Consider the following 17,418-nt stretch of genomic DNA (forward strand, 5'->3'; position numbering starts at 1 on the left):
AAACAGTATTTTTAAGCCCCTGATGTTTCCCCTCGGTCAGCCCATTTCTGTTGGTACTTACCACTATCATCATTTCCCCACTTTGTTGTTTCCTTAAGTGAGGAGACTCGTTGCCCGGTAAACTCCCTTGTCCTCCTTATGCAAGAAAGGAAACCCTGGCTGAAACACAAAGCCGCAGAACAAATTAATATTATTATGCCTTCGGGCTGAACTTCCTTAAAAAAAAAAAAAAACCAGAAATGGATTCATTTTCCTTAGATCTTAGCAACAAAATAGTACTGGACTCAGAAACTGATGAGAGAAGGAGAGAGAGAGAGAGAGAGAGAGAATGAATTCATCCCAACCATCTACATCACAAGGCACAGGTAAAATTTGCAACTCTCCCTTTCTTTCATAGATCTTTTTTTGGGGGGAAGCGGTGATAAATATGCTGAGGGGATAGGACTCTAGAAATGTCTCCACTGAAGTAAAAGAAGGGAGACAGAGACAGAATGCAAGGGGGAAAACAGGCAGTGGTTAGGAGACGCTATGTTGTACTGAGGGTTGCTGGGCTGGGTTTTGGGGAGAACTGAATCAGACTGCTGTTCCCACCCTTTCACTGTGTCGCATTGGGCAAGCCACCTCCCTTCTCTGGAACTCACTTTTCCTGTTTGTAAAATGTTTATCGGGTGGGAGGCGGAGAGGAACTATAAGAACATTGCTCACGTTTTATATGAATTGGTTTACAAAGGGCTTGGGAAATGAGACACCAGAAAGAGGAGGGCAGGAGAGAGATTAAAAAAAACAAAACAGAGAGGGTGAGAGAAAGGGAAAGACAAAGATAGGAAAAGAAGACGGAAAGCCTGAGAGACTTAAGAAGGAAAAATAGCACATCTGTCTCAGTTCACGAGTCTTAAGATCAGCAATGGCTTATTCTAGTGGTTCTAAAAGCTGGTTCCCAGACCAGGAACTTGCTGGCTCCATAGGAGCTCTAATGAATTGTTAACTCTAGAAGTGAGGCCCCATCATCAGTGTTTAAACAAACTCTCCAAATGATTCTGAGGCATGCTGAAGTCTAAGAATTACTCCATACAGACAGCACAAGTGGAAGGAGATAAGTAAGGTTGAATAAGAATGTCTTTTGTATCTTGCTTTGGGAAGATTGACCATGTTTGCATATTTCTTTCTACAGAGAAAGGACACTTCTCTTCCCAAAGGCTCTTATGGACTGTTGCTGGGGTCTGCATTCTACTGCTCAGTGTCTGTTTTATCACCAGATGTGTTGGTGAGTTCTAAAGGTCAAGTTTAATCTCCCTGGTGAATATTAAGAGTAAAATCCTTCTTCTTGCCTGTGGGTTCCCTTCTCCCCCAAAGGGTATTTCTGTTCCACTTTCTTCCCTGTTTATCTCCAGGTTATTCCTCAACTAGAACCCCAACTAGTACAGAATGGTTACCAAATTGCAGCGACCTCTGACATATTTTTCATGATAGACATTTTTCATCTCCTTGGTGGCCTTGAGTCCTCGCCTTTGTACGTCTGTCATGAGTGTAAACTTCTCCACGGGAACCTAGCCAGAGACATGACAAACTGTGTTTTGGAACAAGGGTAGGGAGGGTGGGCATAAGAGAAAGTGAAAGCATATTTGTTTTCTCTGGGCCTTTGGACCTGAAGTAAAGCACATTCATCTTCATAAATCAGCAAAAACCGTGAAATGTGAATCCTTTTTTCTTTGGGTAAGTAAATCTCGGTACCTCTCCGCGTGGAAGGACAAATAGAGAGTAAAAAAAAGATATCATGATGATTGCTGGTACTTTTGTTACAAATACACACATGATAAACTTAATTTTTTATCAAGAATAATGAACATACACTCTGCCCCTTTCCTTACAGTGACGTATCATAGCTTTCAACTCTGTGATGAGAAAAAGTTCCAGCCATATGAGGATTTAATGGACTTCTCCTGCTACAAAGATGTATCGGGTATAATGGTCCTGAAATTTGAACATCAACATTTACATATTGACACTTTTTGGCTTCTAGATTGATTTGGGGACAAGGAGTTGGATGGTGTCCTGTGTCTCAAAAACAAAACGTAAAATCTTGCCTGTACTACCAGAGAATGATGAGGAATTGATAAGACAGGTCTAGGACTTTGAAAACGTGATTAGCATTGGACAGGAAATCCTGGGGACATCATAGCAAACTTTTAGAAGAAATTTGAGGTATGTCTGAACAGAAAATCTAGAAGTGGAAGGTATTATCTCCAGGAGTGCACTTTCTTTTCATTCCTCACTTGCTTCCCAATGAGGTGAAGAAGAAAAAAATAGAGAGAGAATAGGGAATTTGGAGATATCTCAGAAATATATTCTCTACACTCTTATATAAATAGTTTTGTTCTAAGTCTTAGCAAAATGCTACATGACGCTCCTCTGGAACTTAATTTCCTCACCATTAAATTGAGAAACACTGGACTATTTCTTTTTAATAAACTTCAAAGACTTACATTCTACAATTCTAAGAAGTTTAGCCCATCTCCACAACCAGTTTGGAGACTTTGTTGAGGGCATATTGCTTGGGCAACGTGAGAGATGGTTGCTTAGATAAAATGCATAACCTTCTCTCACCTTGGCGTTCTAAGAATAGTTAATAAGGCTCTATATCAATAGCATAACAGAGATAGATTGTATGTATGACTGCATTTACTGGCAAGTTTAGAAAATAAGGATTATATCTCAGGGTGCCTGGGTGGCTCAGTCAGTTAAGCATCTGACTTAGGCTCAGGTCATGATCTTATGGTTCATGGATTCGAGCCCCACATCAGGCTCTGTGCTGACAGCTCAGAGCCTGGAGCCTCCTTCGGATCCTGTGTCTCCCTCTCTTTCTGCCCCTTCCCCACTCGTGTTCTGTCTCTTAAAAATAAATAAACGTTTAAAAAAATTTGTTTTAATTTAGAAAATAAGGGTTATGTCTCAAAAGACAAGACAATTGCTATTTGTGTTTACTGACATAGGAATTCTCTAAAGTCTTAGATAGTAGGTTGGGGAGTGGGCAAGGACAAGGGGCTCCAAGGTACCAGTCAGAAGACTGGTAATGATGAACTTCATGAGGCCAGATGAAGCTTTCTGTTTCCTTACTTAGTTGATATATGACACTCATGGAAACTTCTCTCCTCCTAGGTTCAGTCAAGAATTGTTGTCCGTTGAGCTGGATCCATTTTCAATCTAGCTGCTACTTATTTTCTACTAACACCATGTCCTGGGCATCAAGCGTAAAAAACTGCTCAAACATGGGAGCACATCTGGTTGTTATCAACACACAGGAGGAGCAGGTAGTTGGAGCACAGTCACCTCCAGTGTCAATGTAACATTCTTTCCAGGATCTATCCCTCTTTCCATACGTGTATGCACTCTTTGGTCCAAAATTACTATTTGTTAAGTGAATGTATTAAAATGCATGCTGTTCCTACTATTTCTGTAAGTCGATACCTACTCTAATTTATTGTCATCACTAGAAGAGCCTGAGGGGGGAGGAAAGGGGAATTTCCATGTTCAATGCCTTTCTTACTAAGGGAAAAAAAGGGGGGGGGGGGGGGGGGGACGCTGACAGTTCATTTTAGAATGACTATTGTGTTGATGAACACATCAGATGATTATGTCAGATATGCCCAAGATATGTCCGTTATCTTTAAGCCGTGATTAATAATCTTTCATGCTGGATATATAAGTAGCTTTTGCTACAAATAACAGTAGATCAGCTTTGAATGAGATATTAAGAAACTCCTTCTCTGTTAAAGATTCTCTTTTTGGGGGCGCCTGGGTGGCGCAGTTGGTTAAGCGTCCGACTTCAGCCAGGTCACGATCTCGCGGTCCGTGAGTTCGAGCCCCGAGTCGGGCTCTGGGCTGATGGCTCGCAGCCTGGAGCCCGTTTCCGGTTCTGTGTCTCCCTCTCTCTCTGCCCCTCCCCCGTTCATGCTCTGTCTCTCTCTGTCCCAAAAATAAATAAACGTTGAAAAAAAAATTTAAAGATTCTCTTTTTGTTGGTTTAATTCTATGTTCCGTATATTTTTACCACAATAAAAAAAAAAAAAAAATCAGGAGATACTCCTCCATGATCTTAGGATTTCAGAGCCATTTATCTGTCACCTATAATCCACTTTACCTCTTTTAATAACAATTACCTTCAACATTTGTCCAAAATTGAAATGACTGATCTACTTTGTGTTTCTATCGTGTTGCTCCTCTAGGAATTTCTTTTCTACGCGAAACCGAAAAGGAGAGAGTTTTATATTGGACTGACAGACCAGGTGATTGAGGGTCAGTGGCAATGGGTAGATGGCACACCTTTCACCGAAGCTCTGAGGTAATTTCCTTCTTACAGGACAATTTTAACACTATCTCAAGTCCCAAAGTTAGACCATTGTTGAGGGGAGTTCTCAGAACCTCCTTCCATTCCATGAGATATTTTCAGGTCAATCCTTGGTGATTTTATGTGCAAGAAGATAGTCGAAGGAAGCACGAGGATCTCGTGCTCTCGCTTCCTGAGACCATCTGAAGAATAAAGGGGAGATAACAGATGAATGTGAGGAGGGAATCAGAATCGAAGACTAATTCATCGGAAATGCAGCAGAGACAAAGAGTGAAATTCAGAGTCTTGTGCCCAAACTAGTAAATGATTCGAGGGTAGTGATTTGAGAAAGGAGATTTATGGAGTGAAAGTGGGGACTCCCTTGATAAGGTCTCTTTTCTCTTTGATAGTGACCTTACACCCTTAGAGCACAGCACATTGGAGTTTTCATGGGTTTGATCTCATTAATTATTTCATTTTACCTAAATTGCACCCTTCTGAGACACATCGATATTAATCTTCATTTAGCATTTGAGGAAACCAAAGGCTCAGTTCTAAGAGTACAGCTGCCATGCACTGAGACTCTAGAAGGTTGCTTCTCTACAGCATCGTAACACCACTAAAGTATGCACCTAGGTTAATACAAACTCGGTGCAGAATAAAGGGAACTAAACGTAAGATGAGACACAAGCGTGAAGGAAACAAATTCATGACCATCAGTGCTTCCTGTAACTTCTCATTATGGGTCTACAGCTGAGGAAGCTTGACAGACCAGAAAGTCAGGAATATCCAGCTGGGCTTCGCCACTCGCAAACTCTAAGACTTAAGACAAGTGGGTTGGTTTTTCCGGGATTCCTTTTCTTCAATAAAATGGAGGTTTAATGCCTAACTATAATGCCTAATGGAGGTTATAATGCGCAACAAAATTGTTGCGAGGGAGCACAACACAGATGCAACTGGTCTAGCATACGAGGTCACTTGGCTTCGTGTAGCTGGGATTTAAAATCTTCTGCACTTGCTCTCTTCCAGCTTCTGGGACGAAGGGGAGCCCAATAATTTAGTTACAGTGGAGGACTGTGCTACCATACGAGACTCTTCAAATCCGAGGAAAAATTGGAATGACGTGCCCTGTTTCTTCAATGTGTTTCGGATTTGTGAAATGCCTGAAATAAGTGCTTTGAATAACAAAAAAATCTTCTGAGAACAGAGAGCACAACTGAAATGCATAAATACAGAGGCACAAGAGCATGAACACAACACCAACACGAGAAAACTGTGCACTGCACTTTATAAGGACTACCTAGAGACTTCATAAGGACTTGTCGCTTTTGATATAAATAAACTAAGTAGTTTTGGGGCGCCTGGGTGGCTCAGTCGGTTAAGCGTCTGACTTCGGCTCAGGTCATGATCTCGAGGTTCGTGAGTTCGAGCCCCGCATCAGGTTCTGTGCTGACAGCTCAGGGCCTGGAGCCTGCTTCGCATTCTGTGTCTCCCTCTCTCTCTGCCCCTCCCCTGCTCGCACTCTGTCTCTATCTCTCAAAAATAAACATGGAAGAAAAATTTTTTAAAAAAGATTTTAAATAAAATAAGTAGTTTTGAACAATATAATTTATGATCGTGATTGACATGCATTTTTCTCTATATTAGTCTCAAGACTTCTCCCAATTTACCAAGCAATTCTCTAACAAATGCTGGGAAAAGTAAAGAATACTCCTGCTTTGTTTGTGAATATTTATATGAACATATAGAGACATACAGCAAGTACAGAGCCCAGCAAAGAAGAGGATTTTATTTTTCTTTTCTTTTATTTTACATTTTGTGTTTATTTTGTATGTCAAAGTTCAATTATATCAGAGACTTAATTGTAATTCCAAATAACAAAGCCATATATCCATAAGTCAGATAAGGGGGACTAAGAATCCCATTAACTAATCCATTACATTAGCTGGTTATCATTAACCCACGAGCTGGCCCAACGCTGACAAAGCTTAGAGCCAAGTAGTTGTCGCAGAGATCAATTCAAAGAACCAATTTATTTTTAAGATATAGACAAACTGTTGACTTTAAAACCTACCTCATTGGACTCATCTCTGTAGAAGCTATCCAATGCTATATTATTAAGTGGATATATATGAACTCTCCAAGAAATATACTAACGACTTTTATAAAATAGATCATAAATTTGCAATGGAGCAGAAACGCCTTTATATTTTCCTATAGGATAGCAAAACATTTCAGAATGCCAAAGGATTTATAATTTCATTAACATCCTGAGAAAAATAGCTTTACTAGGAATAAAACTCAATATAGGTATAGAAGATTTCTTTTTTTTTTTATTTAAATCCAAGTTAGTTACCATACAGTGTAATAATGATTTCAAGAATAGAATTTAATGATTTATCAGTTACATGTAATATCCAGTGCTCATCCCAACAAGTGTCCTCCTTAATGCCCATCACCCACTTAGCCCATCCACCCCCAATACCCCGCCAGCAACCCTCAGTTTGTTCTCTGTATTTAAGAGTCTCTTACGGTTTGACTCCTCTGTTTTTCTGTTATTTTTGCTTCCCTTCCCCTATGGTCATCTGTTTTGTTTCTTAAATGTCACATATGAGTGAAATCATATATTTGTCTTTGACTGACTTATTTCCCTTAGCATAATACTCTCTAGTTCCATCCACGTTGTTGCAAATGGCTCCACTGCATAACTGAATCTCACTTGGATTTGTGGCTATTGCTCAGCTAGGGCCAGGGTCCAATAGCTAGATTGTTCTAAGAGAACATTCAGCTTGACAACTTTCTATCTCAAGCCTATCCACTAACGTGCATAATATTTTAATCAATGCTGATATGGTTATTCAAGAATATTTAAATATCTTGGTACCTTGAATAATCACACTTCTTGCACACGGCACCACACAGAGACCCTCAAAATTCATACACTGAAATTAATGTGTAATCATTAGATGGGAAAATTCAACTGGGTAAGTGAATATAATATGTAGTAAAACCTTGGATTGCGAGTAACTTGTTCTGCAAGTGTTCCGCAAGACGAGCAAACATTTCTAATAAATATTGACTTGATAAAAGAGCAATGTCTTGCAACACAAGTAGTATGTGACACCGAATGTCATATGATCACAACTGAGCCAATGGTTCTTCTCTCTCTCTCTCTCTCTCTCTCTGTGTGGGATTGTGGGTGATCATCTCCCATGTTCAGATGCTCAGTCTCAGACTGTGGTGTTTGGCAGAAAAATCAGTGATTTTTCAGAATGTTGGAAGATGCCCACAATAGGCACTAGTGTATTTTTTGTCACTTCGAAGCACCTATGGACAGTCCTCTGCTTTTCTATACAAGAGTAAGCTTAGGAATGCTTTGCTTCATTCTAGGTCAGGCTGTCTGCCAATATAGACCCTTTCCTCTGCTGCCTTATTGCCAATTACATTAAATACAGCATGTGACAAGAGTTTATCAATACTGTACCGAAGTCAACATCCGTGAGAGTGTATACAATGGCCCCGATGCAGAAGATTTCATTGAGCCAATAGATAGCAGTGATTCCATTAATGATAGTGAAAGTCGCCCTACACAATAACCTTCCTTCTCTTGTCTCCCTCACACCAGCCACGAAGGTTTTCAAAGGTAAGGGCAGGTTAATTTGTTTATTTTTCTTTATATTTTATATTTTCTTTGTTACTTTGTATTATATTACAGTATTGTAATCATTTTTATATGAATAGTTTGGGGTTGTGGGATGAATCATCTGAGTTTCCATGATTTCTTATGGGGAAATTCACTTTGATATACAAGTGCTTTGGATTACAAGCATGTTTCTGGAATGAATTATGCTCGCAAACCAAGGTTTATCTATATTAGTTTTCCTTAAAGTGTTCTTTCCTCTTAGATATATGTGACAATATGTAGTTTTGTTGATTTTTATTATATAAAGGAAATATTTTGTCACTCAAAAGTTATCTCAGATTATGATATACCAATATAATGAAACACTATTTACTTATATGGGGCAAGGTATAAATCATTTTCCAAACTATATTTTTAAGTAAAAAATGCAAGATATTTTCCCCCCAAAACCAAATAATCAATTTAAAAATGGGAAGAATGGGCGCTTGGGTGGCTCAGTCGGATAAGCGTCTGACTTTGGCTCAGGTCATGATCTCACGGTTTGTGGGATTGAGCCCTGCATCAGGCTCCGTGCTGACAGCTCAGAGCCTGAAGCCTGCTTCAGATTCTGTGTCTCCCTCTATCTCTGCCCCTACTCTATTCATGTTGCTCTCTCTCTCTCAAAATAAATAAACATTGAAAATAAAATAAAATAAAAATGGGCAGAAGACGTGAACAAACATTTCTCCAAAGGCATCCAGATGGCTAACAGACACATGAAAAGATGCTCAACATCACTGAGCATCAGGGAAATGCAAATCAAAACCACAATGGGATACCACCTCATACCTGTGAGAATGGCTAAAATAAAAAAACACAAGAAACAAGTGTTGGGGAGGATGTGGAGAAAAAGGAACGCTCCTGTATTCATTAGGGGAAATGGAAACTGGTACAGCCGCTGTGGAAGAAATATGGAGGTTCCTCAAAAAGTTAAAAATAGAACTACCCTATGATCCAGTAATTGCACTATGAGGTATTTACTCCAAGGGTGGAAAAATACTAATTCAAAGGAATAAATGCATCCAATGTACATAGCAGCATTATCTACAATAGCCAAATTATGGAAGCTTAAAGAAGCCGTGTATACACAACAGAATATTATTCCATCATAAAAAAAAACAATGAAATCTTGCCATTTGCAACATGGATGGAGCTACAGAGTATAATGCCAAGCGAAATAAGACAGAGAAAGACGAATACCACATGATCTCACTCATAGGTGGAATTTAAGAAACAAAACAAAGGAACAAAGGAAAAAAAGAGAGACAAACCAAGAAACAGACTCTTTAACTATAGAGAACAAACTGATGGTTACCAGAGGGGTGGTGGGTGGGGAAAAGGAGGAAATAGGTGACGGGGATCAAAGAATACACTTGTCATGATGAAAACAGACGAACAAACAAAAACCCCTTAGATTTGTGGGGAAAAAATTGTAAGATGTTTAAGGCAATGTAGATAATGTTGCTATTAGTATAAAAACAGAAGGTTATGTATGTATATATATTTATATAACACATATAAACATATATGGAAATACATATAAGAAACATAATCATATCTACTCTGAAGAGGCATTTAAGGGACTGAAGTTCGGGATGGAAGATTTAACTGATACTTTTATTTACATTTTTACTGTTTGAGATGTGTGTGTGTGTGTGTGTGTGTGTGTGTGTGGCAAACACACACACACACACATACAGCAAACACAAAACCAATACTTAAATTTTTTAAGTGTTTCAAATTTCTAAGACTACCACAATGCCCTAAAAAATTTGCATTTATTTTTATGAAATTACTATCAGGTGTCTTAAAGAAATTATGAGGAATACAAGTGTCATGAGAGTTAGGAATAGATTGAAAGGGCCCGAGGGTGGAAATAGGGAGACCAGTCAGAAGGCCATTGCAATAATCCGGGTAAGAAAGATGGTCTGTTGGTGGTCACCACGGAGGTAATGAAAAATGATCAGACTGCGAGAAAAGAGATTAAGGATATAGATGCCGACACAGATGTATAAAATCACATAGAGATCACATTTTATTGGCAACTGAATCTCTACCTATATACGGTAGAGAAAATGGATGATGTTAACTACACAAAGCCTTTTAGCATATACATAAAATTATTTCCACAAGTTTTGTAGATTTTGTGCTATGTAACTAGTGAATGGCAAACAATTAAAATCATTAGCATTCCTTCAGTTAAAAGTATCAGCTTTAAATGCAGACACACACACACACACACACACACACAATCAATCAAACACTAATCTTCCTAACACAGAAAATCACTAAGTAATTTACAAAATAAATGCTGTTTTCAAAAATAGCTTTAAGGCAGTTAGGTTAAAAAGCCGTTGCTTGGCCTGGATGGCCAAATCAGTTGAGTGGTTGAGCATCTGACTCTTGACTTTGGCTCAGGTCACGATCTCGCATTTGTGAGATGGAGCCCCATATAGGGCTCTGTGCCGAGAGAACAGACCCCACTTGGGATTCTCTCTCTCTCTCTCCCTCCCTCTCTGCCCCTCCCCTGCTCATGCTCACTCTTTGTCTCTCTCTCTCTCTCAAAATAAAATCAACTTCAAAAAAAGCCACTGCTTGGAATTGTTTAGCTTCGATTCAGGAAACATCAGCAAATTGAGAATTTTAAGAAAGACCACCATATATTGGATAGCACTGCTCCACAGTTAACACTAGTGATATCATAACAGTGTCATGTCATGTTGTTAAGACAAGGACTTCCCTTCTAGTTTGAACTCTAGCTTTATAGCTCTAAAAAGACATGCTAACATAAATGGGCTGAAAATATGATTTTTTTTTCCTGATTCAAATTAAAAATGTAGTAACACGAATACAATGCTAGAACTTTCATCCATTAGTCAAGAGGCCAAGTCACCCCAGTAACTTTCCTGTAATACCGAAGGCAACACAGTTTGCCGCTCATGAAAAGTAGTCCTGGGCCACAGTCCTGTTTCTCTTCATGAACTAGCAATGTTCCAGGTGAGCTCTTTGCCTTCCCGTGGGTTCAGTTTCTTCAGCTACAGAGTTGAAGGCAGTTTGGTTAAGGTGGCCTATGAGGGATTTATCCGCTTGAAAAGAAACTAAGTCAGCTTGGGACTCCCTGCTTTGGGAAGACATTTAAGGTAGAATAAGAAGAAAATGTTTTTAAAGGTAGATAGACTTTCTTTTTTTTCCATCTTGGCAATACTACAATTCAGAACTCCTACACTCCTGTTCAGAAAATATTTTGCTCATGGAATGTCAATCTAATGACTGATACTATTAAAAAGTCTGGGAACGAGACATTGAACAATAAGAATGTTGTTTAAAAACTTCAAAGGGTTTGTCATATTTGAAAAAAAGTGGCATGCCTCTATCAGTTGGAATACCCCGCCTTTGAATTTTAAGAGCTAAGAATTTGAGCAGAGGAGAACAATGACCAAGAGATCACCTCATTTGAGCCATTCTGTTTGACATATAATCAATGCACACCAATCGAAAAGGAAATACTTTGATACACTATCAAGAAAGCAAAGTTCATGAAAATGGATTCTCACAGAAAAGATGATTCTGGCCACCAAACCACACAAAAGCACATTGTCTTGAATGAATAAAACAAAAGTAAGGCCATCGTAACTGAAAAATGTTCTATTTTCTCAGCATGTTTTCTCTGCTCCAATGGTGCAGGTACATTCTGCCCTGGTCTAATTGGTTCCCCTTTTCTGTTGCCATCATAAGGACTCCTTTGGAGGTTTCTAGTTGAATGTTGTTCCAGGTAACTTGCAAATTCTTCTTCTCTCAAAGTTACAAGGAAAGTCATTCCAGGCCCATTTGTCTTGGACATTAACAAGGATAACACAATTTTCATTCTGTTTATAGTTGTTGGGTTCACCCTCATGCCAGAATCTAAAATGAAAAAATATATATGCATATCTTTATATCTGTATTTGTGTGGGTGTGTGTGTGTGTGTGTAGATCAGGAGACATGTAGAGAAAACGCCTCCGGTGAAAAATTTAGAGCTGCACTCTCTAATAGAAATATAGTCATTTATTAGTAGAGAAGTTGCTCAATACATAACAGTCCTCTCTGAGCAGGCATTTCTATATCGGTATGCCTCGGGGCAAATGAATTCTCCTTGCTATCTTCTTGTCTTTGCCTAGAAAGTTTTCACCCCAGTCAATATACTTACACAATATGTGGGTCAAATGGTGTCTTGTCCACCCAGGACCACTGGCCTTCATGGTCCTCATCTGTAAGTCCCAGGAAATATGAAAACCGTCTATCCAAAAATTGAACAATAAAGTTCTGCATAAAAAGGTAAACTTTTGTAAGTATATTTGCATTTGTCATTTAGTAGCTGTTATGTTAGGAAATGTGGGGAAAGGTCAGATGGATTACTGCTAGCTAAGCACAGAAGCACTGTCATCGGACAGATCTCTTTCAATCCTGCCTCTGCCATATATCGTGTAATGTCATAAGTGCTTATACCCCTCCAAACTCAAGATTTCTCATCTCCAAAAGTGGATGACTTCAAAGAATTACCGTGAAGAGTGAGATCATACTTGCAAATCACTTAGCACAATGCTTAGTAGGATCGGATTTTTTTTTAACTTTTGTTTTTAAAATCGTCTCTTCCTCTTAAAAACTGAGAACAAACTGAGGGTTGATGGAAGGTGGGAGGGAGGGGAGAGTGGGTGATGGGTATTGAGGAGGGCACCTTTTGGGATGAGCACTGGGTGTTGTATGGAAACCAATTTGACAATAAATTTCATATACTGAAAAAATAAAAATAAAAAAAATAAAATTGTCTCTTCAATGGCTTGCATATTAAATTAAGTTCCATTTTATTCAAAGAGTCAATGAACCTGTAGATTGCAAAACCATTGGAACAGAATTCTCCAGGAAACCCCCTTCACAAAGAAAAGAGTAGATTAGGAGTTATGGTACATCTCTGGAAGTATATTATATGACGAAATAAATTGGTTTTAAAAAAAAAACTGAATAAAACTTAAGAATTGTTTTTTATTTAGAATTACAACCAGACAGCTGAATTATTTTTCCTATGCTTTATCCTGAGAAGCTATCTCAGTCATGATTAACCATTCACATATTCACTTACTCAGTCATGATTAACCATTCACGTATTCACTTACTCACCAAACATGTATCAGGTCCTATCCAGTGTGCCTAGCGCTGCACAAGACTTTGGAGATGCAGAGGTGAGGAAAGCATGGCCCCAGCCCTCTACAAAGTCAGAGTCATTGGAAGAGATGGGGCAGTGAACAGGTAACCTCCCAGTTAACACTAGCGAAGCAAGAGCCATGATCACACAATACACAAAGTACCACGGAAGTATCTCCAAACGGGAACAGGGAGGATGGAGTAGGGAAGATGGTCAGGGTCACTTTCTGGAGGAAATAATACATGAATCAAATCTGGAGAGAACAGAAGTTGGCCAGATGAAGAAAAATAAGGAAGAAAGAGGAAACAGACAAAGCAAAGGCACAGAGACAGAGCAAAGAAATTCCTGTCTATGCCAAAAGATTCAAACCAGCAGAGAGACTGATGTGAGCCTCCCAACATACCTGCTCAGCTTCTGAGGTGATGGTGACCAGATGAGCCCCCATGTCCGTGCAGTTCCTCTCGCTCTTTGCCCATGTCTTGTTGTCATTCAGAGGTAAATAGCAACTGTCCTGGAAGGATCTCCAACCAGTAGGACAGCAATTCCAGGTGCTTCCTCGTGAGGAAATTGACATGAAAATTACTTACAAGGAGCCTATCATCTGTAACAGATTGCATAACTTTTCTGCTAACTATGCAGTTCACATTTTGGGAAATAATACCATGATTACCAAAATCATCCTATTCCCCTTTTAAAAAAAAAATCCTGAAAACTACATTCTAAATATTCTCTAAACAAAACTGTCTGAATCACATCGTGACTGTGAGAAAATTAGAAGATATTCTCTTAGAAGACATCATCATTTTTCCATGTCCCTACATGTATCTTCTAGAATAAAGCCTTTTGTAGGAAATTATATGTAAAGGGAGCAGAGAACCTACTAGAACTGTCAAGCATTTCCCCATTTTCCCAGATGAGATTTTACAAATTCTAGAATGATAAAAGAGATAAAGTCCCTTCAGCAAAGCTGCATATTCTAGAAGGAAACAGTCCTTAAGATATGTCTGAATCAAAAGAAAATGGAATTAAGTTAATGTTATGTTTTGGATGCCAAAAATGGACCCTAAATGTATTGTTATATTCTTCAGTTATTCAACTGACTACAGTCGTGAGAAATCTGTTTCTATTTATTGATGTTCATTCTTGCACCAGATGCTCATGTTTTTTAATCTCTCCTGGTTTACTACTGATTCCTTTAAATCCAATTATGAGGGGCGCCGGGGTGGCTTAGTCGGATGAGCGTCTGACTTCAGCTCAGGTCATGATCTCACCACTTGTGAGTTCAAGCCCCACATCGGGCTCTGTGCTGACAGCTCAGAGCCTGGAGCCTGCTTCAGATTCTGTGTCTCTGTCTGTCTGCTCCTCCCCGCTTCTCTCCTTTATTTATAAAATTTTTTTTTAATGTTTATTTATTTTTGGGACAGAGAGAGACAGAGCAAGAATGGGGGAGGGGCAGAGAGAGAGGGAGACACAGAATCTAAAACAGGCTCCAGGCTCTGAGCTGTCAGCACAGAGCCCGACACGGGGCTCGAACCCACGGACCGCGAGATCGTGACCTGAGCCGAAGTCGGCCGCTCAACCGACTGAGCCACCCAGGCGCCCCTCCCCTTTATTTATAAAATAAACATTTAAAAAAATTTAAATCAGATTATGAACCTGAATAGAAATGGAAGTAAGACAGAAATTCTCCTATGCCCTTTGCTATCTGTACCTTTCAGTTTTGATTCCTCTTTGGTGCATGTTATCTTCTTGTAATACTCTGGTAACTTGAACATTCCCATGCGTCTCCTGCAGTGTAGAAAGCTGTAATGAGTCACTGTCAAGGAGGAAAACAAGTTAGTTTTCTTTTCCTGTAAAACCCCTGAAGTAGGGAAATGGGGCTGGTCACTCTGACCTTTCTCTTCCCGTAAGAGTTAAGGTAACTATCCCTTTTCTTACTACGCAGTCCTTTGTTCCAGCTCTGGGTGAACTGGTTGAAAGGAGTTGCAAAAAAAAATTTTTTTTAATTTTTTTTTTTAATGTTTATCTATTTTTGAGACAGAGAGAGACAGAGCATGAACGGGGGAGGGTCAGAGAGAGAGGGAGACACAGAATCCGAAGCAGGCTCCAGGCTCTGAGCTGTCGGCACAGAGCCCGACTCGGGGCTCGAACTCACGGACCGTGAGATCATGACCTGAGCTGAAGTCGGACGCTTAACCGACTGAGCCACCCAGGTGCCCCCAAAATTATTTTTTTATTAGCACATTATCCATTCTGTGCTTTATGGCAGTAGTCCTGCAAGCCTCTGTTTTTTCTCACAATCTGTGCTAGGCGGAGATTTTTAGTAAACACAGGGATCGTCCTGCTAAGGTTTATGAGTCACATCCCACATACAACCCACTTTCAGTCTCTTAAAGGTAACTATGCCACTTTTAAAGTAATCGCCTTGTGCTTTGCCTCACAATCGTACCCCTTAATGACATATCCCTAAACCATACAGATTAGATTTGCCTGCTTTTGAGCTTTATATAAATCAAATCCTAAAATATGCATTCTTTTCCTTCGGCCATTCGTTCAGTGTTAACTTCTGAAATTTGTCCATATTGCTACACACAACTATAATCGATTAATTTTGACTGCTATAAAGTGATCTGTTGTCTTAATGCACTAAAATGTATTTAGATATTCGTCTTCTGGTAAATATTTGCATCGCTTGCCATGTTGACTCCTGTGAGCTATACGTACCACTTGGAGAGTTTTTGACCATGCATCCTAGAGCACATAAGCATGCCTTTCTGTAGGATGCTACACGCCTAGGAGAATTGCTGGTAATAGGATATGCATATTGCCAACTATGATAGTGGCAAACTTTTCCAAAGTGGTTGTACTGTTCTACGCTCCCACTAGCAGCAATTCATTGGAGGTCCAGTCCCTCCACACCATAAATAGTCAATAGTGCCAGACCTTTCCATTGTTGCCATCCTGGTATATTTGCAAAGGTACCTCACTGTGAGTTGAATTTGCATTTCCCCCAAAACTTGACCTTTTTAATGTGTTCATTAGACATTTCAGGCTTTCTTTTCTATAACGGCTATTCGAAATTTTGCCTATTTTTCTGCTGTATTGTCAGTATTTTTTCCTATTGGGTTGAAAGGATTGTTTATATATACTATCCACTAAATTGTTTTATCCATTTTTTTATATATTAAAAACACCGTCTCCAATGGCTGTTTTATTTCTTGGTGTTTTTGTTGTAGAGTAATTTTTACTTTAATATAGTCTAATTGGTCAACAGTTTCTTCACTGGCTAGCACACTTTGTGACTTGTTTAAGAAATTACTCCCGGCCTTGGGGTGACTGGGTGGCTCAGTCGGTTGAGCGTCCGACTTTGGCTCGGGTCATGATCTCACAGTCTGTGAGTTCGAGCCCCAGGTCGGGCTCTGTGTTGACAGCTCAGAGCCCGGGGCCTGCTTCAGATTCTGTGTCTCCCTCTCTCTCTGACCCTCCCCCGTTCATGCTCTGTCTCTCTCTGTCTCAAAAATAAATAAACATTAAGAAAAATTAAAAAAAAAAAAGAAATTATTCCCAGCCTTGAAGATATGAACATATTCTCCATGTATCTTCTAAAAAGGATTATCGATTTGCTTTTCACATTTTGGCCAATAATCCAGCTTGCGTTGGTTTTGTACAAGGTATAAAACAGGAGACTGATTTCATTTTTTGAATAAGGATGACCAATGGTCCTCTAGCACATTAACTGAACAAATCTGTCCTTTCCCTATAACGGCAATATCCCCTTCTGTTTTATATAGAAATTCATATAGGCAGGATCTGTAACTAAGCTCTCTTTATCTTTCCTCTGGTCTATTCATCCATACTTGCACCTATGCTATATTAGTGTAATTATAATAACTTTACACACGGTCTTGCTATTAGAAAGAACAAATCTTTCATTGTTCTTTGTTTCAAAGAGGCGCCTGGGTGGCTCAGTCGGTTAAGCGCCAGACTTCAGCTCAGGTCATGATCTCACGGTTCATGAGTTCGAGCCCCACGTTGGGCTCCGTGCTGACAGCTCGGAGCCTGGAGCCTGCTTTGGATTCTGCGTCTCCAACTCTCTGCCCCTCCCTTGTTCATGCCCTCTCTCTCTCGTAAATAAATAAACATCAAAAAAATAAAAAAAAAAAAAAAAGCCAGACTACGGTCCATCAGAAAGTTCGGTTTTTGCTGGTTACTCTTTACTGACAACATGCAGC

At 39.5% G+C, this 17,418-nt stretch overlaps 2 protein-coding genes across 8 annotated transcripts in view; one reads left to right on the top strand and one right to left on the bottom strand.

Annotated features, from left to right (window-relative positions):
- The first annotated feature begins 229 nt into the window (after nucleotides 1-229).
- Nucleotides 230-5,706, top strand: CLEC4E (C-type lectin domain family 4 member E). Of its 2 annotated transcripts, XM_030321596.1 has the most exons (6): nucleotides 230-365; nucleotides 1,172-1,264; nucleotides 1,871-1,960; nucleotides 3,157-3,308; nucleotides 4,224-4,339; nucleotides 5,354-5,706. In XM_030321596.1, the coding sequence occupies exons 1-6, from the start codon at nucleotides 329-331 to the stop codon at nucleotides 5,523-5,525; spliced, it is 660 nt and encodes a 219-aa protein (XP_030177456.1). In that variant the 5' UTR covers nucleotides 230-328; the 3' UTR covers nucleotides 5,526-5,706. The 2 variants fall into 2 exon arrangements, with proteins under 2 accessions (XP_030177456.1, XP_030177457.1); XM_030321597.1 differs by lacking the exon at nucleotides 1,871-1,960.
- Nucleotides 3,990-17,418, bottom strand: part of CLEC4D (C-type lectin domain family 4 member D) — a 37,448-nt gene continuing 24,019 nt past the window's right edge. For 5 of the 6 annotated variants that reach the window (XM_030321604.2, XM_030321601.2, XM_030321598.2 and 2 more), the window contains 4 exons: nucleotides 14,898-15,002; nucleotides 13,590-13,741; nucleotides 12,194-12,309; nucleotides 10,814-11,909 (listed from right to left, as the gene is read on the bottom strand). In XM_030321604.2, coding sequence (XP_030177464.1) covers nucleotides 11,759-11,909; nucleotides 12,194-12,309; nucleotides 13,590-13,741; nucleotides 14,898-15,002 — 524 coding nt within the window. In that variant the 3' untranslated portion in view covers nucleotides 10,814-11,758. Of the gene's footprint in view, nucleotides 4,528-10,813; nucleotides 11,910-12,193; nucleotides 12,310-13,589; nucleotides 13,742-14,897; nucleotides 15,003-17,418 lie in introns of those variants that run through there. The other variant, XM_030321602.2, reaches the window with a different exon arrangement.

This window comes from Lynx canadensis, chromosome B4 (assembly GCF_007474595.2).
Source record: "Lynx canadensis isolate LIC74 chromosome B4, mLynCan4.pri.v2, whole genome shotgun sequence".
NCBI lineage: Eukaryota > Metazoa > Chordata > Mammalia > Carnivora > Felidae > Lynx > Lynx canadensis.